The sequence below is a fragment of the Delphinus delphis genome, chromosome 6, assembly GCF_949987515.2.
Source record: "Delphinus delphis chromosome 6, mDelDel1.2, whole genome shotgun sequence".
Taxonomy (NCBI): domain Eukaryota; kingdom Metazoa; phylum Chordata; class Mammalia; order Artiodactyla; family Delphinidae; genus Delphinus; species Delphinus delphis.
The window spans coordinates 65,542,901-65,567,272 of NC_082688.1; the positions used below are offsets into that span (position 1 = coordinate 65,542,901).

The 24,372-nt window shown below is 40.4% G+C and overlaps 1 protein-coding gene across 2 annotated transcripts in view; it reads right to left on the reverse strand.

The window, feature by feature from the left end:
* Positions 1-24,372, reverse strand: part of BNC2 (basonuclin zinc finger protein 2) — a 283,941-nt gene that overhangs the window by 117,273 nt on the left and 142,296 nt on the right. For both annotated transcript variants that reach the window (XM_060013468.2, XM_060013467.2), the window contains one exon: positions 3,140-3,375. In XM_060013468.2, coding sequence (XP_059869451.1) covers positions 3,140-3,375 — 236 coding nt within the window. The remainder of the gene's footprint in view (positions 1-3,139; positions 3,376-24,372) is intronic.

Sequence of the window (24,372 nt, forward strand, 5' to 3'; positions counted from 1 at the left end):
AAATCAGATCAGACACTGCTATTCTTCCACATTCAAAACTATTTCTGAAACCAGAAGTGGCTGTGTTTATATGTCAGGGATGTAGGTTTGGGCCCAGAGAGAGTTAAATTAATATCCTGGCTTCACCAGTTCAACTTACTGTACATCTTCATTTGCCCAGTAACACAATCTATAGCCAGCTGCTAACCAAGTCAATATGTGGTAAGACTAACAGCCACCCTAACTTGCCTTGATAATTATTCTCCTCTAACTGACATAATATTCAATATACTGTTGTTGAGAGCAATAATGCTAAAATTGATGCCTTGAGGGCTACAAGACAATTGAGTTTTAGCCAGATAAAATGACTTGTATACTAATCGTGCATTATAGGGTTCCACAACCTCTGGACGCACATTTTATAGTCTACCTGCTCAAAAATGTTACATATAATTATATTCAGTCATCTGAGCATACCTTATCATTACCATATATAATTTTAAAAGTACTGGCCAATAATCAAATAACATTGCTTTAGAGAAAAAAAGGTTTATTTCTATAGTCCAGCTCTTGCTTATCGTTTTTCAAGGAAATGAGCATTTTCTCACTACATAAATAACAGTATTGTGTCCTTCAACCTCTTGCTTTTTTCCGAAACCAAGAATTGGTTTCACAAGAAACAAGTAGATGATAAATGCTGAATGACAAAAAGCATCATTTAAATAAAATCCATATGACATCAGTACTACCGATAAAACAAGACAGAAACGAAACCCAGTGTTCCTCGAATATAAAAATCGTCTATGACTTTCTCAAAATGTCAATTTCAGACCCTGAGTGGAGAAAACAGATCACATTAAATTTGAGACTTTCTCAGAATCTCTAAGACATTAATGAAAATTAATTATAATTTTCGCAATTAAGTAATCATCACAATAAGTGACAGTGTTCTTTATTAGGCAGTATTTCAGCCCAAAATAAGAGACTATTAGTTTGTGGTTTTGTTGAATTTTCCTCTGAAATTTAATTTCTCTTGTAATTTTGTATCTTTAAATCCTAGGCCCTCACACAAAACTAAATATGGAGTACATTTTCTACGCCTGTCTTACAGTTATGTGGAAATGCTGAGAAAAAATGAACACCTAAGTAATAATTTCAAGTAAAACAAAGAACAGGCACCGTTCAAGGCAGAACATCAGGACTACAGCACAGAACACCGAGTAGGTTCTGTATTTACTGCCGTCAGAATGCTACGGGACACTGGGTGGTTACGATGGCAATTCATCACAGTCATGCTCGTATCTCTGTGTTTCAACAGTAAGAGATCAAGTGTATGGTCCCGCTATCTCAGGCAAAAATAGACACGTGGACCTGAAATACAGCATTGGTGACAGAACGAAGCATTGCGCCGGAGGCAGTAAAGATGTGACGAGGTCGGGGCATATACTACCCTACAGTTTATAAAGGAAGGAGTGCTTAGCCAAGCTGACAGTGCCATTCAGAAATCTGCAAGAGGTTTGTTCCTTCCTGCAGGGTAGAACCCATCCCAAGCGGACATTAATAATCATGTGTGGAAACAACTGTAGAAAGACGTGGCACTGTGTGTGTCTCCAGATTGGCCTAAGCGGGGATTGTGGGACTGGTTCCATGCTTTGTTCTTCCTGGCCCCTTCCTCCTGGACCCTGCACCGCCTCAGGACCCCCTGATCACCCAGGACTTAACTTTCCACTCACCCCACTGAAACGTCCCCAACCTGGGGCAAATGAGAGAATGCTTGTGAAAGTCTTGTATAAACTGAAAACGTACTATATAATTATTCCTGTTATCAGCACCATCTCATCTTCTGAGGGCCAAATGCCCTGTGCCTTCCAAGTTGACGTCTCACTACGAAATGATTCTACGCTAACTAAAGCAGTCTTGGGAGCAGGCGGGTGAACCTACCTTCCCCCTTTCTCTACTTCCACTCAGCATCCCTCATCCGCTCGCCCTGGCTAACACCCGGTGGTACCACACAGGAGAATGACAGGAGCGTGTGTGTGTTCACGCCAGGTTAAAGCCAGGGCGAGACTCAAGGCCCTCTCCCCCACTCATCACATACCAAGCTGGCAGCCTCACACACAACACAGGGTGGTTCGGGCCATCAACAAGGCTGGCAGAACCAAAACCAATTTTTGTTTTGGAATGGGTCAATTCTCCTGGTATTATCCCCCAAAAGAAATTTCAAAACATCACTTCAGATTCTACCTTCTCCAACTGTGATCTCCTTTGGCAGGAGGGAGTATTTCTTCATCGTCCAGTGTAGTCTTTTTGGATCCTGGGGTCTCCCAACATGCTGCTTTCAAACATTTACCCTTCAAGGGTCGTGGGAAGACAGATGGCCATAAAAACATTTCAGAGGCAAAGTACACAATGCAAAACGACTCATGACATACGGCAAAAAATGATGGAAAAGGCGAGGAGGCTGGGGGCATGGGGAGTGGAGGCTGCAGGCCCTCCGGAAAAGTCTCAAGACTCTTACCAGACCGGAAGTGCCCCTGACACACAGAAGGGGCTCAAGCTGGAGGAACAGGTGCTGTGAAGGCCAAATCTACAACCAGGTTTGCATGTTTTGGAATGTGAGGGTTTACTGATTACAAAAGCAGGGAGTTTACAGAGCTGTTCCTTTGACTTGGATGAAGAAGCAATAAATGGTTAGGGTACAGAGAAGAGACAACCAAGAAAATACCAAACCTACCAAGTAAGCGTGAGAACCAGCCCTATGAAACCCAGATGAAGCGCAATTTCAGATTTTCGCACACCCATCACCCTCCTCCGTACCCTCCCTTTTAGTAGGGCTTCGATAAGGCCTGTTGGGGAAGCCAGGAGGCCCGCGTTGTAGAGAGAGGGAGTTGAATTCAAAAGAATGCAAACAGAGCAACCCTAGGCAACAGGCCACTACTTCCTTTCTAACGTTCACCACTGAGGCCGGATGCCGGCCTGCTGGCCCACAGCTCCTTTCTTCCAATTCCCTGAGCAGCCTGCCAAAAGGACCACGTTAACCAGAATGGGGTGTGCATGCCCGGGCCCGGGAGGGGCAGGAAGGAGGGCAGGTTTGCCGAGGGCTCCTACCCCAGCCCTTCTCCAGCTGGCCCCCGACACCGGCTTGACGTCCTCCCCCTACCTGCAGGATGTACCCCCGGACGTAGTCACGCAGGGTCCAGCCCAGGCCGTGCAGGATGTGCAGCACCTCCTCCTGCTTCAGGACGCTGAAGAGACGGTCCAGCAGGATCTTGAGCCTCACAGGCACCGCCTGCGTCCCGTAGAGCATCAGACTGCTGATGTCAAACACCACGTTGGACTGCACGATCTCCACTTGGGTGGGGTGGTAGAGGTGCTGCGTGCTGAGCTTATCCAAGGCTGCGGTGGTCCCGCCAGAGGTCCAGGGGCAGGTGGGAATAAAGAGATAAAAAGGAGAGGGCAGAGACAAAGAAAGGAGAAACGAGTTACCGGAAGTTACAGGGGGCTCCATGTCTAATAGCTGGATCATAATCACAGATGTCTCAGCAGGACTGTGCAATGTAAATAGTGCTCTTCCCACCTCCTCCCGGTTTTGTTTGTTTGTTTTTTTGGATTCCGTGTGTTTATAAATTGCAGACGACAGCAAATACAAAATACATTTGGCTTTCAGGAAGAGAGCCACTGAGGAGGTTTCTAAATGACTGTGGCTGGCGCTAAAAACCTGACTAATTAATTTGCTAATTGAACTATGGCTCAACCCAAGTTACCACGGTAGTCCCCTCCCTGCACCAAAAGAAGGAACACGCACACAACTGCCAACTCAGCCACAAGAGCGGGCTCAACCAGCATCGTTTTTCTGAGTAAGATTCACCCCTTATGATACCTGGATGGTTTGAAAAGGAAAAGAAAGGTGTTCTTTAGACTTACAGGGGAAAAAGGACTAACTCAGAGGGAATAAGGAAAGCTGACCTCTGGGTCGGGGGACTAGTCATTTACCTCAAAGCTGAATTAGCTAAGGGGAATTATCCCAAGACTTAATTCTCCTAAATTCCCCTCTGGCTGTTTAGCTGTTAGTTCAGTGTTCTCTAAAAGTTATACAGGAGAAACAAACAAACAAGAAAAGGAATTCAAGTCATAATTAGGTATTTTATTAACAGCTCTGACAACGGCTCAGTATGAGATGAAACTGGAAAAAAAAGTGACTACAATCAAAGTACAAGAATTTCTGTGTATTTCAGCTGCGTCGTTTCAGCGCAGAAAACTGGGGATGACCATTCTCAGAGTAAATATTTTTAGTGGAACTAATATTTCAACAATTAGGCTTTTTTCTCCTCAAATCTAAGAAATTACATCTCTTCTCCCTAGCTCTGAAAGCCAAGATAAAGCCATACATTCTCATCCCCATCCTTATCTGAGTTACCCGGAACCCTACTGCAGATAATGTGACCACATTTTTCCTCAGTTTCTCTAAAGTGACCCACTAAGATAGTGCTGTCTCACCTACAGGGCTCAAAGAGATGCTGAAAAGATGAATGAGATAACGAATGAGAGGTGCTTTGAACTCCTGAAGAGAACACAAGAGCATTAGCTCAACTATCAGAATTGTACACAGGACCTTCTGAAGCTTAAAAGAGAGAAACATGTGAGCCTGAAAGATGGTCATCTAATCTCATGAGTCAGGCAAATGGGTATCAAACAACCACCAGGCTCAAATCCTAACTCTACCTGCAAGCACCCAAGGTTTCTGCAAGCTCGAAACCATTCTTAATACCTTCTCCCCCAACAGCACAGGCTACCGTATGTGTACACTCTGAGCAGCTCCTCTTTTAATACACCGGTATTTCTGCATATTAATGTGCGTATTTAAAAGTGCACGCGAGCACACACTCACACTTTTTAGTATTTCAAGTGTATTTTTTTAGGGCTCCTCCTCCACTCTCGTTTCCTCCTGACTTGTGGTCACTGGAGAGTTCATGTACTCTTGATAAATTGCCTTCTTACATCCACAGTGTAAAGGCCCTTATCATTTACCCGCTGGCTTCATTCAACACATTTACTCCCAGGAATACTTTGTCAAAGAGTTCGGGTTTCCTCGTACTTCATTTCTTACAGCTGATTTGTCTGATCTTTCCTATTCTAGTGGTTAAGTCAACTTTGAATAAATAGCTTTAAAAATTAATTTAACGTTTGGGAAAGATAAGGGATTCGCAAGCGCAGGGACTGAAGTCTTCTCTCACTCCACAGGGCATTTAGACAGCAAAAATGCAGGAAAGAGGTATTATTATCCCTGTTTTTCTTCAAGTACAGCTTAACTACTCAGCCTTCTGATGAGTCGCTGCTCTGCTTACAGAAATCCAGCATGCAGGTCGAGGGAAATCTCCTCTTCCGTTTCCCTTTATCAACCTTCCTGGCCCATATCAAGCACTTCTTCACAAAATTATACTGCTGTGAGCACAACAAATATGAAACTGGGAGGGATGAGTAGAGGGGAAATAAAATGACACCAAACCTGATTTTTGTCCATGTGTTCGGCACCTTGTATCTATGCATTAAGTATATGCAGGTGTGTGCACCAGTGTGTCCTAGGGCCAGGCGGAAAGCTGTCACCCCTCTCCCTCTCACTCCTTAAAAAGGGCTGGAAGTTTTAGAAGATGAAGAGGACTAAACTGTTGAGGGCACAGAAACAAAGAGAAGTTGTTCAGAGAATTGAAAGAGCACAGGTGGAACAGGTAAAAGCAAAAGTATTTCCCTATATATGCTTGTGGGACCGTCAGAGAGTGAGAGTATTAAAAGGACATTACTGATTCTTTAGCATGCCACATGTCAAGAAGTAGGAAGACACATAAATAAATAGGCCACATAAATATACAGTGGAGGTCAACAACTTTTTCTGTAAAAGTCCGGACTGTAAACATTTTAGGTTTATGGGCCATGCTCCATGTTTCACAGCTACTCACCTCTGCTACTATAGAGGGAAAACAGAGCAGACTTAAATTAAACTAATGGGCATGTCTATGTTCCAATAAAACTTTATTTACACAAATAGCTACATTTTGGGCTCTGATATGGAAAATGAAGGGGCGGGCCAAATAGTTAAAGAAAGTCAATAGTTGATAAGGAAAAAGTCCCACGGGTGTGATTTAAGCAGCAGTTACCTAGGAGATGAGCCACAGAGGAAGGCTTGAAAAATTAAACTGCTCAGCTTGCAGATGTCAACTGCAAATTTCAGCATAAACATTATCATCAAAGATTATGCTCAGTCAAATTTCTTGAATGAATCAAATTTTCTGCTTTATAACTGCTGGATCGTACTGCGTCACCAAGTTGACAACAGCTTTGGGAGGGGACGTCTCCTTGGTCGGCAAAGGGTTAAGTAACAATTTTTAAACTGTCATAATAACAGTAAACTGAGAACTGGACTTCTGCCTAATGTCATGCTCTTCCTATGTCTGACTGGGGGATTCAAGTCTGGATCTCAGGTGGGTTAGTAATATGAGTTGGGCCAATGGGAACGAAGGAAAGGTAGGGCAAGAACTTGTTCAGCAGGATGGAGTGGGAAAATGATGGTCATCTACCTTTATGAGCTATGGACCTAACCATCTGCTAAAATTGTCCTATTTCAATGGTATTGCCAAAATTCCACTTTCAAATGAAATCTTAGCCAGAAATTGGGTATAAAAATATATGAAGGTGAAGCTACTCTTAATAAAGCTCGAGTGAGCATGAATTTGACAACTTCCCACCACGCATTACTCTCTTCTTCCCTTCCTCCTGTGTAAGCATCTCAGTGGGACCCCTAGAGTTCCCAGAAGCACAATTTGAAAAGCACTTGTCTGTACAATAATATGATATCAATTGTTTCGCCTGCCGTGCCTCCCCTTCATTCTGGGAACAGAAACTGGATTTCCCTTCAGGGAACCCCTTTTCTCCTACACTCGTACCATTTATTTCATAGAACAGAATATTCCTGAAGCTAGGCCTGGAAAACCAGTACCTCCCAGTTCCTTGGCCAAAACAACCAGTTTAAGAATGGGCAAGTGGGGCTTCCCTGGTGGCGCAGTGGTTGAGAGTCCGCCTGCCGATGCAGGGGACACGGGTTCGTGCCCCGGTCCGGGAAGATCCCATATGCTGCGGAGCCGCTGGGCCCGTGAGCCATGGCCGCTGAGCCTGCGCTCGGCAGCGGGAGAGGCCCCAACAGTGAGAGGCCCTCGTACCGCAAAAAAAAAAAAGCAGAAAAGAATGGGCAAGTGACCTAAGTCTAAAGAGTGATATTGAATCCAGGCTTTCAGTTAGAAATACTAGGGAGCTCTTCCCTCTTCTTGAAATTTGTAACTGGCAAATATGCTTGGGAATGAGAGTCACATGGAGGACAGTTGAGCCACAGGATGGTCTGAGAAAGACTAAGGACTGACAATGTTGTTTGATCCAGAAGATACAGATATGGCAGTGCCTGAGGGTGGGACCCTCCCAGAATTTTCAGTTACACGAGACAACAAAAGCTCTCTCTCCCCTTCTCTCTCTCTATGTCTGCTTGAGGTAGGATTCTGTAATTTGTATCTAAAAGAGCCTTAACTAAGACAACTACCCTTTTGGGGTGTCCTTCCAGCTAGATAACATGTATTTCAAAGGAGCTGTCAGTGGTCCAACAAGGTATGTTAGTTCCAGGCTAAATGCAATTCACAATTTCTCCAGTGACTGGAATGAGGGTATCCTGAACAATTCATATCTCATACAAATTTGCAAAGGGTGATGGATGCCATCAACAACATTAATAAATAAAAATTATTGTTGTATGGGGAAGGGGAATAAAGGAAATGACCATTTAAGTACTAACTAAATATTAGGCATCATTCTAAAGGGTTACAATAATCTCGTTTAATCCTTTAAAAAAACTTAAAACACAAGGTATTACTATGACTGCCTATTCGGAGATCACAGGTTCCGTGAGGGTCAGTAACTGGCCTAAGGTCACTTAGTTATTTCTCCCAAGAACTTCTTTTTCTACCACACGTTCAGATAAATAGTCAATAAGCAACTCTGGAAACGTGCAAGTCTTCATCAAGTTGGAAGTCCCTAACTCCCAACAATCTGGGCTTCCTGCCCATCACTCTGCTGAAGCAAGCATTTCAAAGGTCACGAACACCTGCCTTACTACAAAACCCCATCGCTTTTCCCTTCATTCTTCTCCATGATCTCGCCATAGCCGCTGACCTGATTGAACACCATTCCTCCTAAAATGCTCTTCTCCTTCATTCATGCATACATGCGTTTATTCACTGGCACTTAACAACTTATCACCAAGGCAGGTACCGCGTGCAGATGCAAAAGTCATCTTTGCTGTAAAAGAGATGGGATAAAGTACTGTAGGACACAGAAGAGAGGGCCACTCTGCCGGGAAGGAATACCCTTGTAAGTCATCAGCAAGCGAGAAAGGAGGACGACAGTCCAGGTAGACGGAACTAAGGCAGGGGTTCTCAAACACTATGTGTCTCAAAATCAGATGAAGGGCTTGTTAACACACAGGTCAGATGGCTGGGCCACCTTCCCCTGGAGTTTCTGATTCACTGGGTCAGGGGTGGGGGCCAAGAATTGGCATTTCTAACAAGTCTCCACAAGACATTGACGCTGCTGGCCAGGGACAATACTTTGAGAACCACTGCACTAATGAGGTGTGTGTAAGAGAACTGAATATCCAAAGAATGTGTCAGGCTTGCAGCAAAAGAGTTGAAGATAAATACGGAAAAGTCAGATGGGCAGTCTGTAAGAAACCTTAACACTGCAGGCCAAAACCTGTGGAAAGGTTATAATATAATTTTATTTCTGATTAATAGGATTTGGAAAATATTAAACATTTTATAAGGTGAAAATGACTTATAATTTTAGATGTAAAACTCTGACGAGAGTCCAGAAGTTTATTAAAGCAATAGGTGTCAGCTGGGGACACATGGCCACAGAGCCACAACCCCTAAGGAAGAAGGGTCGAGAGGGAGATGGTCATGGTTCGGGTGAAAAATTACCACAGGTGATGCTGACATACACGCCTACAATACATGCCACTGAAAACCACAGAGGTGAGTTAGAGGGCAGGATAACTTACGAGTTAAGTGAACAGGGTAGGAAATGTTTGCAGTACTCCACTGGGAGATGCCCTGACTCAGTGGACTTCAAATGATGATCTGCCTAAACCTGGGGTATGCACCGGCCTTTTAGAGATACGCAGACATGGGGACTCAATTTCCAGATCCTGTAATCCCATATTTACTCTTTCCTAAAACTGATCCCCCTGAGAACAGGCCCGCCTGTTCATGCAGATTATCCATCCCCAATTCTCCTGTGAAAACTATACCCTTCTTTCCTTTACCAAATAAAGGCATAACTCTGACTTGACTTATACAGTGCACTGGCGCAGGGTGTAAAGCTCTCCTGGGGGGTCAAAATAGTGGCCAGTTTGAATCGCTTTGTGAAGCCTTGTTTAAGGATTAATAAAAACACCAAGAACCTGGAAAAGGGCCCTCTTCCCCTGGTTATGCATATACAAGTAAAGGGTAGCTAGAACCTGATATTCGGGTCTATGCTGGAGCATTCAGAATTCAGACATTATGTAAAATGGGCAACAGTCATGCACTCACCTCTTGCATTCCTATTTAATAAGGTATCACTTTTTAGGAAGTATCCTGTGAGCGCAAAGCAAAAGTGTCTAATGCTGAAAATGGCTTTTCCCTCCATTCTTTTCAATTATTCTTGACACTCATCCCCAGGAGGTGTCATCACCTGGGAAAAAAAGCCCCCGAGCACATGTGATGTTTAAATTCAGTTTGAATATTTTCCCAGACCTATGAAATTTGGAAGATGCACTGAATAAAACCTGTGGATAGGAATTTTACAGAAATTCAGAAACAATGTTTATCACTTACTAAGGCAGTTACTACCCATTTAATCAAATACCATCAAAATATTTGTTATGATTAATCATTTTCATCTTATAAAGTTTTGAATATGTCTACATCCTGTTAATAGAAATAAAATTAAATTATGACCTAAATGCCAAAGCACTTAATTTTTAGCAGTATATAACTTGTTTCATTAAACACATTAAAAGTTTGACCATGTTTTTATAAAATATGGCTCTTATCTACTTTTTTCCTAAAGTCCAACACCAGATTGTGATACACACAATCATTATTAAAGTAATACCCTGACTTTTAACATACTCGTCATTTCATAAAAATCTTAAGTTATACATTATAGTGCATCATTACTAATTAAGTAATGCGAAATAGCATTTCTATTGTACACTTATTAATTTTATTAGCTCCACATTTTATTCTAGACTGTTTTAGCAAACTATCCTATGAATTGCAGTTCATAATTTATTATTTACAACTTTTCTCAAAATGCATATTAATACATTCATTTGTACTGAAATGTGAGTTCATTTCTTTTCCCAATGATAATTCAGCCTGATTTGGCCATGAGCACTGGTGGAAATTTTCATCAATTAAGAAAGCTAAATATGCAGTAATAAAAGTTATCACCTTCAAAAAAAAGATATATTGCAGAAGTCATCTGAATAACTAACACAGTACTTTAATTTTCTCAGTCTTTTTGGTGTATACAAGAATAAATGATATGCCTCTAAGTGAAAGACTAACAGCTAAGTTTATAAATTGGCATTTGCTATGTCTTGTTAATGTCTTTCTCCAGAAATTGAGAAAGTAAATGACTCTAACAACATCTGGGTAATAAGGTGGATGAAACAAAGAGAAACTAACTGGTCACTGTGTAATTGTTGGCACATAATCTGAAATGATTTCTAAGAACCGAATGACAATGTGATAAAGTTCCTAGTCCCACGTATTCATGTGAACAGGTGTCTGAGCACTTAGATCTGCAAAAATGGGGAAGGAACCGATAGTGTACCTTTCCTCTTTCTTACAATAAGTACTATTCATTTATTGATACATGAATTCATTTATTGATACATGAATCTAGGAAGAAAAAAATTTATTGCCCTATCCATTTTATTGACAGATGCATTTCTGACAAAAATCTACTTTATGTTTAATAAATTATGAAAATATGTAATATTTATATTGCTTTGATCTTATTCCTCTTGATAAAAATTAAACAATAAAATTTCCATTTATGGATATATTATCTTATTTTCTTAATTTTCCTTGCAGACATGAATGATAAAAGACTTTGCAGTGAACATATGATTTCATTTGTGGTAATGTTATTTGGGGACAGTGAACTGGAAACAAGAGTTAAGAGAAAAAATAATGACTTAGAACAATGATTTGAAGTTCCCAGTGTTTCAAGAGTGCTTGTTATCCTCCAGATTAAGCACAGAGTTTCTAGGGCTAGACTCCAAGGGTTCAAATGCTAGCTCTGCCACCAACTTGCTGCATGACCTTGGCAAGTTACTCAGCATATGGAAATGTCAGGATGGAACTTTGTTTTCAAAATTCTTTTGGGGGCAGGCAAGACAACAGCATGAAGACCACTACCTTAGTACAAGGAGAAAGAAAAGGAGAACAAAGAATCAAGACCAAACTAACAAGTACGGGGAAGAAAAGAGATGCTTGGAGTGAAGATGAGTCAGGGTTACAGGATGACTGAGATTTTCAAGTTTGGAGGATTTGGACGGGAAATCAACTGAGATGCAGGGGACCCATCAGGATTCCAGAGGATCTGCCTCTCCAGCTGCCCACCTGTGATCATCTGCCTCTAGGAATCCAACTGCTCCTATACTACACCGGCCATCCCTAACCTGTAAGTTGAGCTCTACCCAAACTCTGTGCCCTCGACTCCAGACATGTACTTGTGACCCCTACTGCTGTGAAAGGTAAACCCAAGAAACTAGGCCAAAATGCTTGAAATCAAATCTTTTTTGTTGTGATATTTTTGGACTGAATATCACATAGATGCTCATTGAAAAAATATAAATTTGAGAAAAAGAAAAACAAACGGAAGACAGTCATACATAATCCCACCAACCAAAGGCACTATTGTCTACATGTTGATGTAGCTGCATCTACTTTTCTTCAGTCCCTAATTTTATGTAGTTAAGGGTCACACACTAGTTACAAATTTCTATCTTGTTGTTGTTTTTCTCACTGAACTTTATATAGCATGAACACTCAAAATTATCTCTGACTACCTAGTCCCCGTAAATGTCTCCACTGCAGTTCCCCTGGATCTAACCCTCCCCTCTGGCCTAACTTCTACCACTTCAGTAGAGCTTTTAGACCCTCCTAAGTCCACTACTGCAAGCGACTCCTGGCTGGTCTGGTGTGGTGTGGTCTGCCTCTGCTCTCTCTGGTGTAATACAGAAAGAACAGAGTCAGTTCTCAAGTCAGTATTCTCAAAAGGCTGCTTAGAATATGTCTCTTTTCTGCTCAAAAGTTTCCAGTAATGCTCCAGCCCTACCCTCCCAGGCCCCAAATTCTTAACCTGGGTCAGAAGACCTTGGAAAGACTGATTTACTACTTTCCAGCCTAATAACCCTCTAACATGGCTCTCTGTTCCAACAAAAGTGAGCTGCCCACTGCCTTTCTAACAAAACTAGTGAGGAAAGCAGACTTTAAAAAAATACACATTAACACACAGTATTACAAACTGGGTATGTGACATGAGAACATAATTTAAACAGGGCTAGGGATGGGGTGTTCCAGGCAAAGCCATTTCTGCTAGGACGTGAACAAGGGAAAGTAGCACATGATGAGGCTGGAGAGACAAGCAGGGTTCCAACTGCTGAGCTACATTTTTCAATTTTTCAATGCTGTTCATTAAGGGCCTTTCCTCTTTCTTTCTTTACCTTTTTAACTACCGTTTTCTTCCAGCTTCCATACAAGTTCTGTTTTCCTTTTCTATAAACTTGGAGAGGTCCCCTCATCTAAGAGCAGACTGTCTCAACAATGATAGCACTTAAAGTGAGCCAATCATGCACATACCAACTACATGTTGCCCATTTACTGGGTCGCTTCTGTGCCTATTTTATCAGAAGAGCTTCAGCAACCATATCTGAAACATAATCAATCAAGGGTGTTCAGCGCTCATATTGTTGAGTGGATGGACACAGCTAGTGTGCAAAGATAGGATTCGATTCCACTGTGCCACCCAATTCTTAATTTCACTCACGTCTCATTCTCAGCCCTCCCCTCTGCTCTTTACACTCTAGACAACAGTGGGGGTAGGTAATTACAGCAGTTTGGGAAGTGAGATGGGGCTGCTAGCTGAGCAGAAATTAACTAAAGTTGCATAATTTATTCCCTTTCCTACCACTTCAAGCATTATTTGGGGGCATCCAATGGATTTCTAGGTAAAAGCAGTATGAGATCTAGTGGTATTAAAGAAAACAAGCTTAATACCAGGGTGCAGAGACCACATCATAATGAACAGACATTATGAGAATCATAGTTCAGATCACTAAGTTTGTGATCCATGTGCTAGATCTATGGTCTCCTAGCTATAGGAAAAGGTATAGTAGAGCCAGTCCTCCATATCCACGGGTACTGATCCATGGACTCAACCAACCGTGGATGGAAAATATTCACCAACAAAAAATTCCATAAAGTTCCAAAAAAGCAAAACTTGACTTTGCCGTGTCCTACAACTACTTACATAGCATTTACATTGTATTGGGTATTATAAGTAATCCAGAGATGAACGTATATGGTGGATTTGGGAGGATATGCATAGGTTATATGCAAATGCTACAGCGTTTTTATATAAGAGACTTGAGCATCCATGGATTTTGATATCCGTGCGGGTCCTGGAACCAAATCCCTTGGATACCAAGGGACAAGCGTATAGACTTTTGAAAGGGGTCAGAGAACAGTCAACACAATAAGGTAAGAAGAGCATCTACAAAGAAAAGATTATTTTTCTTTTGTAAAAGGTCTGGAGGAAAAGCAAAAAAGCAAACAGACAAATTAACCTCTTTTTTAGTATGCAGAATTTTCTTGGGAAAAAGAAAAGGGTTTAACTGTACAATATGGATACTAGTTAGAAAAAGAAAAAAAATCATACAATAAGAGCTTCTTAAACTGTGAATTAGGTTACTGAGGGAACATAATTTACCTGGATTTCTTTACAATGCCAGAAACAGAAGTTTAAACTGGTAATTTTCAGGCTATAAAACAAAGGAGAAATTGAAGCCTGGATATAATTTCAATAAACACTTCGATAGGATCTATAGTTTTTCAAAGGAAAGTGGTGGCTAAGCCACAAGACCCAAAAAAGTCAGTATGAAGAAAACTCATTTCTGTCAGGAACAGAATCACCATAAGGACAACAGCCGGAATTTCTGTGCTTCATTAATGTAAGTGCGTAACGTAAATGTAAAATAAGTATAAAATGTAATGCAAGATATGGAATAAATATGAAGTAATATAGACTTTTAACTACGTTGCTAACTTAAAGAACAAAGTAATGTCCTTTATAAAATTCAGTTTTCAAATGTATAAAATAGTACCGGCAGTGTGTGAAGGGTGGTTATAAAAGAACTTGCATCTATTAAATGAAATGTGAATAACTATTTTTTTATTTCGATTTTTAATACCAGGAATTACTCCTCAAACCTTCAAATAAATTAAAATAAATGTAAACCTGTAATTCTACAGACTTCACTTCCAATATTTTCTGTGAGGGTCACAGAAATAAGACCATATTCAGATACATTTTTTTCTTAATGTAGGAGTATAAAAGTGCTTTTCACCGATCCTAGAAAATTGGCTCTCAGTGATAGTTTATAGTTCTTAGTTTTCCACAACTTTTTTTAAACATAACTTTCTTTAAAAGCCAAATTCAAGTGACTTAGGTGGTTTTCACAGGAATACGCTCAAATACTTCAGGCCCTGATGTCCGGTGGATTCCATCGAACAGTTGTTCAGGCATGGCGGTGTGAAGCTTATAGCCATTCAATAAAAGAAAAAGTGAGCCAAATGGAACGATTTTTCAAAGCCACCTACTTCGCAGAGTAAAACAATTAAAAATTTGTATGAAAACGGTCTAAAAGGAAGCCTTTTATTTCACTAATTTCTAGTCCTGTCCTGGATATTTTTAAATTTTTAAATGCTAATTTGAAGCAATTTTAGAAATAAAAAAAAAATTAAAGAAGCCTTATGCTTTCATCTTGGGAGAAAGCCAAGTGAGCCTTAAATTGCAAAGCTAATTGTTTCGAGAACTACAGTCTCTTGCCCCAACTCCCCTTAGGATTCCAAATTATAAGAGCATCAAGTGGTCAGCTTTTAGGAGCTGTGAGTCCTAGAATACTATTTTAATTTCTAAGAGGTTAACATTTCAATGTGTCTTTAAATGTTGTTTTATGGAATTCTTTCCACGATCACTTGAAGAGTCGAATAAAAACAGTTGTTAGTGACAGAATTTTATTAGGGCAATTTCTGGGGGCAGATTTTTAAGTTTTGATTACTTATAATCAGAATATTGTTCCCTTTCCTACTTCAAGTACCCAGACCATAACCTCTGAATTTATAAGGGTGGGTGGCTCTTCATTCTTGCTAATATGACCAATAATTTCCAATTATACGATACTTTATAATCTGCACACTATACCCAATATAATGATATGTCATTTCAAGGTAGCTAGCCCATGAACTTCTACAGGTTTAATGGGATTTTACATATTTAGAATTTCATCATAAAGGGGCCCTTTGGAAGCATTAAAACATCAATCCTTTCCCATTATAAGACTCAGCTCTCTTACTAGGCCAAGAGCATCAAGGCACAGGGCAAAGCCTTAACCCACCCATAGGTTGTAAGCCAGTTCCCAATAAAAGCCGTAGCACTGGGGGAGAACATTAATAAATGGCAATGATGACATATTAAAAACTTTTTAGTGAATCAGGTGATCGATCAGGAAGGTGGACCATGATTGTTACTAAGAGAAAAAGGCCTTACGACTTGAAGGAATATTTAGATCTGCACATTGTATTCAATACTTTTGCGGGGAGAGAACTGTGTAACTGGGAGCAAATTAAGTATAAAATAACTCATGTTCCATTTAAGTCATAACTTTCTAACTGGAACTGTCAAGGCTGAATTAATTAGGATATTTAATACCAAAGAGAGAGACGGCTTGCTTTTAGAATTTTTTTTTTAAGGAAAGAAGAAAAGGAATGATACGTAGCTGAAAGAGTTGATCCCCAAGCCTGGTGATAAAATCTGTCAGCCCTTCTGTGTGAAGGGCTTATTTTTCTTCTTGAACAAATAGTGTGTCAGTGTTTTTAAGTCAAAAAAAAAAAAAAAACAGCAACGACAACAACAACAACAACACGTCTGCCAAGCCTCCAAAAACCCTGATTATGTTACTATATCTTATATGCCTTATGTGAATGATGCCCGATTTTTTTCTTGTGCCTTAATACATGAGGGATAGCTATATGAATACTCTTACGGTCCGTTAGGAATGTGATCCTACACTGTAGGGAGCAAAGGGGGACAGAAGGAGCTCCAATGAGCTCCCACTGTCTCATGGATTTTAATTGTTCCCTGGCTGACATGCAGCTTTGAGTGTGTATGGATATGCACACACACACCGACAATTAGTCCAGGGTAGAATTTGAGCTCCACTTGAGACTATCTAGGTAATATTTCAAACTGACTGGCATTTCCCCCCTGTGGCCTTATGCATAATAAAGTCCTCACAACAGACTTTGGAAATCATTAAAGTCTGACGGAGGCACACGTAAAAGTAGACTGTCAACACTGGGTTATTCAGAAGCTCACTCTCCTGGCAAGGAGATTAAACAGATCCTTGGTTTTGCTTCTCTTCCTCCTTCCTTTTCCTTCCATGGCCCACTTTTGGGGGCATGTCTCTCCTCATATGCATCTCCATCAGAAGGTGGTAAGGGGAAAGAGCAAATGCAATCTGCAAACTTGACAGTAAGTCTAGGAATTAGAGACTGACTAACCGAATCTACTTGCTGAAACCAGGTTTGGGGATTATTATTATTCCTGCTGCTGTTCTATCCAATCTCTAGTCACCAAGGTGAGCTGAAAGTTGACTACACAAACCTTGCTTTATATAATTCACAGATCAATGAATTAAATGCACACTGACTACAAAATATACCCCCTTGCAAAGTAACAATTGAAATTTGCTACTTGAACGGAACATGTGCGTCCTTCATTCAACAAACAGAAAATGAATTCTTCTGCAAGAGAATAATCACCCTACTCCCAATTTATTAACTTTAAAGACTTAATTTTCTTTAAGTAGCATATATCTGTATCAGAATTTCACTATGGAGACATTATAAATGCAAGGCATATTTATTTTTGATAGAACATGTGCTTTAAACTCTTCCACATGTAGTGAAGAAGTATTTCAAAACTGAGAGAGAGAGAGCAGTGATACAAAAAGCCAGCAGCTGGTAGGAAAAATACCTAAAAGAAAGATATGATTATATTCGGTCTTTTTTTTTTTTTTTAATGAACGTCACCTTTGTGTCACAAGTATTTTTCCTTCCCTCTCCCAGTAAGTCAGCCTGAAATCTCATTCTAAATCTATAATCAATCTTTTTTCTCCCACTGTAATCCCTTAAAACTCTGGGCTATCACACATACTTTTGACACTGATGCGTGTTTTCTTCTGTATTGCTGGATTGGCTTAAGGCATATATCAAGTATCAAACTGCTTTGCATCTATGACTGGTGGGATAAAAGACCTCTATATAAAGATCTGCTCATAAAAAAAGGGCTCAGAAGGCAGTCTCAGGAAAAGTCTAAACTAACCAAATTTTAAATGCATGATCAGAAAATGTTAGGGACTAAAGCAATGCTTGCCGATTTTTCCATTAATATGATCAATGTACAATTGAGCAGAGAGGAAAGCCTTAAAGTTACCATCCCGTTCTCTACTAGTCGGTTCTTTTGACACCTAAAAGCTATCAACAAGGCTAAACGGCTCTCAGAGTTTAAGCCACTTCCAAAATGAAACTATTATATACCATCACAAATATTTCATAAAGCTCAAAACTTTGAGAAAAGAAGTCTCCTGAAATGATGTAAACAGAGGGGGAAGATACTGGTTAGCTCTGTGAATCCTGGTTACCCAATTTGATAATGGTAATTACCCTAATTTCTGATTAGAAGGCAAGTTCTATGAATCAGGACCAACAGGCACAATAAAAAAAAAAAAATCCCAATTTTAAAATGTAGTAATTGTTCCTGTAGATATTTTACTGTACTTAAAAACCAGTAATAGAAAACACTTGCCAAGTTCATTTAGTCTCTGACTGAGGCACACATATGTGATCTCCTAATTTACAGCTTGCATGTACAGATGTTCACACTTAGTAAAAGGGTTTCTTAATAGCTTTTTTTAATTAAAAGTGTGTTGATAATAGGTGTTTTAAACATATCCAAACAACACAGCTGAACTGACAAATGCCTGTCTTCGTGTCTCACATTGAGGCAAGATTTTATGAGAGAAACTATTATGATTCAGTGGCATGGTCTATAGGATAAATGCTACCCCCAAAACCTCCAAATGAGATCTTTCATTAATTTTTCTCTCTGTGATCTGTTTCCAAGTCGAGATGTTAGATTGCTACTAGGTTCATGTAGCCGAAAGCAGAACCACACAGCCGTTGCTGGCTGCCTGCAGTTTTTTTCCTTTGCAAAACTTTGAACCCCATCCAGCTTTGACACACTGCCTCTTCAGCTAATAACTATCAAGTTTCCCCTTGTCTCCTGTCTACTTTTCTTTGAGGCAATTGCGCACTCAGCACCCCGAGATAATAACACACATCTATAAGATAAAAGCAATGGCATTAATGTAATTGTCTGCCTTTCTCTCTTTAGCCTAATCTCTTTTTTCCTTCAGTTTTGACTGCCTATGTGACACCTGTTTTTGTCTCCTCTGATCCTACGACAGGTTTTCCGCTGACAAGGTTTTTGCCTGACAGAGATTCTGCAGACAAGAACATAATAAAATATGAAGAACTGCTTGTCAGAGTTTCTGCCAATGCTCACATGAAATAAAGAAAAAAAAATGACTTTTTTTTTTTTTTTTTTATAAGGGGCCCTGTGATGGTCGCTTTCGGCCTGTCAGGAAAAAGACTTCCCTGGCCAATTTCTCCATGCCAAACAGGTGTTTTCTTTTATGTGAGAGGCTGATTTGTTTTTAAATTTTTACTGATAGTGGAAAACATGAATAGCCAAAAGGGGGGAGGGGGGAATTTCTTACCCTCAGATTTTTGCAGGCAAAGGAGTACTGAAGAACTACTAAATAGAAGTGAAAAATACTTCACTCAAGACCACATCTTCTGAATAAAACAAAAATGCCAACATGTGTTAATGACCAAACAAATTTAACTTCTCTAAAGTTTACTTCTTGGTTGGTTAGGCTATTAAAACCTTCCACCTACCTTTCGCTTGTTTTGTCCGAAGACACAGGGGGAAACAGCAGAGATGAAAAAAGAGTGAGGGCTGAAAAAGAGAAACGCAGAAACAGGACTAAAGGCAGGGGGTTGCAGGCTATGTTTACTACTTAAAATGGGAAGAGGCTGCTGGAAAAGAAACTGGCAGTTAGGAATCAGAGACTTTTAGATACACGTAGGAGGTTCCCATAAGCCTTTGTTCCATGTGTTCTCTCAGGTGGGAGATGCTACAATGGGTATCAGCACCCAGAGATGAAGAAGTGCTTTTCCTGAGGTCCCAAGCTAGTGGAGGGATCAGTATTACAGAAACTACCCTTCTGGTCTCAGTGAAGTATTCTGAGAGTATACAGAAGGTAATACTTAATTGCTCCTGGGGGCGAACAGGTCCAGCTTCCCTGATGACCAGGGCAGAGGAAAGAGCAGACATGATCAATAGCGCAGCAGTTGTGAAAGCACGAAGGACTGAGTGAAAGGACAGGAGCCAGAATTTGGGATTCTAGGATTCTCACACCAGTTTTAACTACTCTACCAGCAAACCAGTTTAACCTAAGCTTCGGTCCTCCAAATACATTTATCTCACACCAAGGACCTAGAATAGCCACGCCTAATAGAAATATAATTCAAGTCACATACATAATTTTAAATTTCTCTAATCTCATTTCAAAAGCAAAAAATGAACAATGAAACTAATTTTAAAAAATATATTTTATCTAACCCAATACATAAAAATTTTACCAATATGTAGACAATATAAAAATGATTCTCAATGAGCTATTTTACATTCTTTTTTTTTTTGAGACTACATTTCTAAATTTCAGTGTACACTTTACACTTACAACTTATCTCAGTTGGGACTAACCACATCTCAAGTGCTCAGATCCAAAATGGTGGCTTCCTTTTTGGAAAGCCAGGTTTACAGTTGCCTTTGCATTCTGTGGCCAATTGAACTTAAGGCCCAGCAAGGCTGTCCTTTCAATTAATTGGGTCTGCACTTGCTTTTGTAGGATCACCTGACCATACAACCAGGCTGGGAGACCTAGAGGCCAAAGGAGGGATTTCCCTGTGTATCAAGGAACAGCTCTAAGGAGAGAGGGACCTTACTACTGGGCCCCTTAACAGGTATTGCTTACAAGTCTATATAGTTGTGGCAATAACTGCTTTAAATATTTCCTATACAACGCTTTAGCTATCTGCTCACTCATAACAGATTAACTCAAGCTTCTGAAAGAGTTACAAACTTCTACCCTCCCAGAAGGCAACACCTGGTAAGGAATGAGTTGCACAGACAACGTTTTATGCCTCCCAGAATACAAGTCAGAATTTCTCTGAAATACCACATGCATCTCATCCAGCGATTTTACTCTTCAAATGTGGGGGTTAGGGGGTGGAGGGGGGGTATGGGGGGACCCACACTTAGAAGAAGTCATCACTATGACACAATAGGAGGAAGAATGGTTGAGAGTACTGCTGAGGCATCCTGGGTCCTTCTGACCCAGCAGCATCTCCCCATTATCTGAACAGAGCATCCTGACTAAAATGAGAGGAACTGAGTATGTTTCATTTATAACCCCTTCAATTTGTGTTCTGCTTAACCTGGTGAACTCCAGTTAACTAAGATGTTCTTACAAACAATTAAGCTTCCTGTAGGATCGTTAGCAAGATATAAAAATTTATGATGTAATAAAGTGCAATAAAATGATAAAGTGGTTAGCCCATCAAAGCACTTCACATGCAAGAATACAGGTGTGAAAATAGGCACAAGTAGCCTTCACCCTGTCTAAAATTCGTTTACTTCTGGGTTTTGGATTTTCAACAGATAAGCAACCCTACAATTCATCTCAACTGATGTGCACTTCTTAAAATGTGACTTTGCGGGGAAAAAGGGTTTTGGACTTCTATTCAAATATGGGCTCACATGACATTTTAGGGGAGATGGAAGGTATGAAGCTAAACTGGATTTGCTGGGGAAAACAAGATCACCCTAGGAACAGCTGGTCTCACAGCCAAAGGAACTGGTGACCTCACTCCAGCACTGGACACTGAAGAAATTCATGAGGCTCTAGAGAGTATAATCAATAATCAGTCCACTTCTTCATTTAACCCTCCTCAAAACTTCACTGTGCTATTCAGGTACATTCCTATTATTATTTGAGCTTACAGATAAAAGAACTGGGGCTAACTAACTAGAGACTGAGATGGGATTCGACCACTGGCCTGAACACACCCAACTTTTAACCATTTCGACCACAATAAAATGTGTCTGTCATGTTCTCAAGGTTGAAGCTTTACTTCTGTAAGAATTTAGAAATAACAACTGACACTTATTAAGTAGATTATCTCATTTAATGCCAGAAAGAACCCTGCAAACTAGGCACTATCATTATCCACATTTCACAGATGAGAATACAGAGGTTATGTAACCTGGCCAAGGTTCTACTGATGGCAGGTGGTAGAGGCAGGATGCGAACCTACACAGAGCTGCACTTTTACCTCCTTTTCTCTCACGCCTCCCATTTGCGTACCTGAAGCTTCTTCAGACCCTGAGGCTCCAGCTCTGTAGGTTTCAATCTCAAGATCCTCCCTAGAAAGTCCTTAGCAGGGGACTGGCACTGTACACTTTAGAGCCCAGGAGTTACCAGATCCGCCGTATGTTTCCATCTGAACAAGATGGAGCTAGAAAACAACATCTGAGGAGCTAACAGGCAGAGAGCCCAGGACTTTGAAGGGGAGGCACTGTTTGTGTGGTGATTAAAAAAAAAAAAAAAAATTGAGGGAGTTCAAAGCACCGTCCCAAAGGTGGGCAGACTGAGAAACAACTCAAAACAAGCAGCTCAGGGACACAATAAGAATATAGTTAATGCCATGAAGGAAGCAGCAAACCGTCACATTTGTGAGGATGTCCTCCCTTTCAAGCTTATCAGCTGTGATCAGGGAGTAAGGGAGAGAAGCAGAAGAGGGCACGGTGCCCTCAGGTCAAGCAAAGAAGGCTCTTGTGCCAGGCAGGAAAGTGGCCTTGTGTTTGCTCTCTAAAATAAAAATAAGTGGAGAGATGTTCAAGGACCTCGTCCATGGAGAGAGCAGGACCCTCCTGGCCCCCCCAGAGCCAGGAGGCAGCTAGAAGTTGGTTTCCCTGACTAAAAGAGAATTCTGCAGCTAGGCGAGCCAGGTTTCAGTGTCACAACCGGGAAGAACTAAGTCTTCTAGAAAGACACATTCTGTTAAGCAGATACTCCATGAACTCCCACCTTTTCCAAACCAGTGCACCAGGGGAAGAGGACTGTGGGGTTTCTATCCTCGTGTTTCTAAGCAAAGCCCTAGGAGCATGGCCACCTACCTCTTCCCAAAGGATCAGGTTCTTACTCTGCCACGGCGAAGCCTGCATTTATTTCCCTGTGCTGAGGTTTCCAGCTAGGACCTTTCTTACGTTTTTTCATCTAATCCTAAATACCCCTCTGCAACAATTCTCTCCCAAAGCAAAATTCACTCTTGTTAGGACAATCTCCAGGTCAGTAAGAGGGAGGCAGGGCTTTCTTGCAGGTTAATATCTGCATTATTTTCCTTTGTCAGAGGACACTCCGTTTTATTCACCCTCCTCTCTTACGCTTGACAAATTTACAAATGATCATATAGAAACTGTTGCTGTGTTACTCAGAATGAGCATGATGTCAGAGAAATGCCATGCTTTATTGCTTTTGATAATAGACTTCTATCGGGGTTGGGAAGAGGAGAAGACTAGCAAAGAAAAGAGAATGGAAAAGGAAAGCGTATACTTAGTTACACTGGCTCTTGGACTGGTCAGGGAGAATATTACAGAACTACCAGTTGGGGATAAACTACTTTCACAGATGTTCAGACAAGTCATAAGAAGAGCACAGCCTGGGACAAGTAATAAAGACATGTGACCTTTCATGGGATAAAATGAAAAATTACTGGTTTTGGTCTACCCCGCTTAAATCCTTACAAAGTACCGAGCAGCCAACAAATCTCAGGAACCTGTAAACAGAATAGTTTACAGATTTGTGATCTTGTGATTCTAAATGTAGGATGGACATGATCAAAAGGTTTTTGATTACAGAATGCTCAGAACCGATGGCCCTGATTTAGGACTTAATTATGCAAATTAAGCCTAACTAGGGTTTTCTTTTAGGTATCAGCTTGCCAGATTTAGCACATAAAAACACAGGACTACTCAGCTGAATTTGCAAGGTACATGTTTATACTAGAAAATTATTCGCTGTTTACCTGAAATTCAAATTTAACGGGATGTCCTATGTTTTCTATTCGGGTGAGTGTCTCTATAAATAGCCCTGCTCTGATAAGACATATCAAGTAAAGAGCTGGGAATTCAAATTCAACGATGCCGAGAAAAAAGAGAAAAATGACTTCCAGTGAACTACAAAAAAGAAAGGCTTGAAATTAACGGATTATATGAATATTAAGTCTTACAGTATATTAAACCATAAAGCTGGTTGGTAGATGACACTAAATTAACTTTATACTGCTCACCATTTCCTGTGGCACAGAATTGAAGAACCAAAGCATACCTGGTACAATACTTTACATATGATGTATGTTTAATAAATATCTCTTCATTGATGATCCAGATGACAGGCCAAGCCTGCTCATTTTACATTTAAAAAATCTGAATAGTTTGAACACTGGCAGGAAAACAGCTGGCTTGCTGAGTAAATAAAGTATTTAAAGTCAAAGTATTCTATAAAGAAAATAATTTGCACCAAGAAAGCTACCGTGGGGTTCATTAACCTATACAATATAGTTTTTATTCATCAAGCCTCTATCCTTGACAAATGCTTACTGGACATCCCAAGAAACAATGAATTTTTTTGTTGTTGTTGTTAAAAAGGAGTTTTAACAAGTGGTCTTCGTCAGAAGTAAAAATTACTGAGCTAGCCAAGGAAAAAAATTCTAAATAAATTACTTTTCTAAAATCTGCCCACCTCTTTTATCAAATCAAACATATCCCATC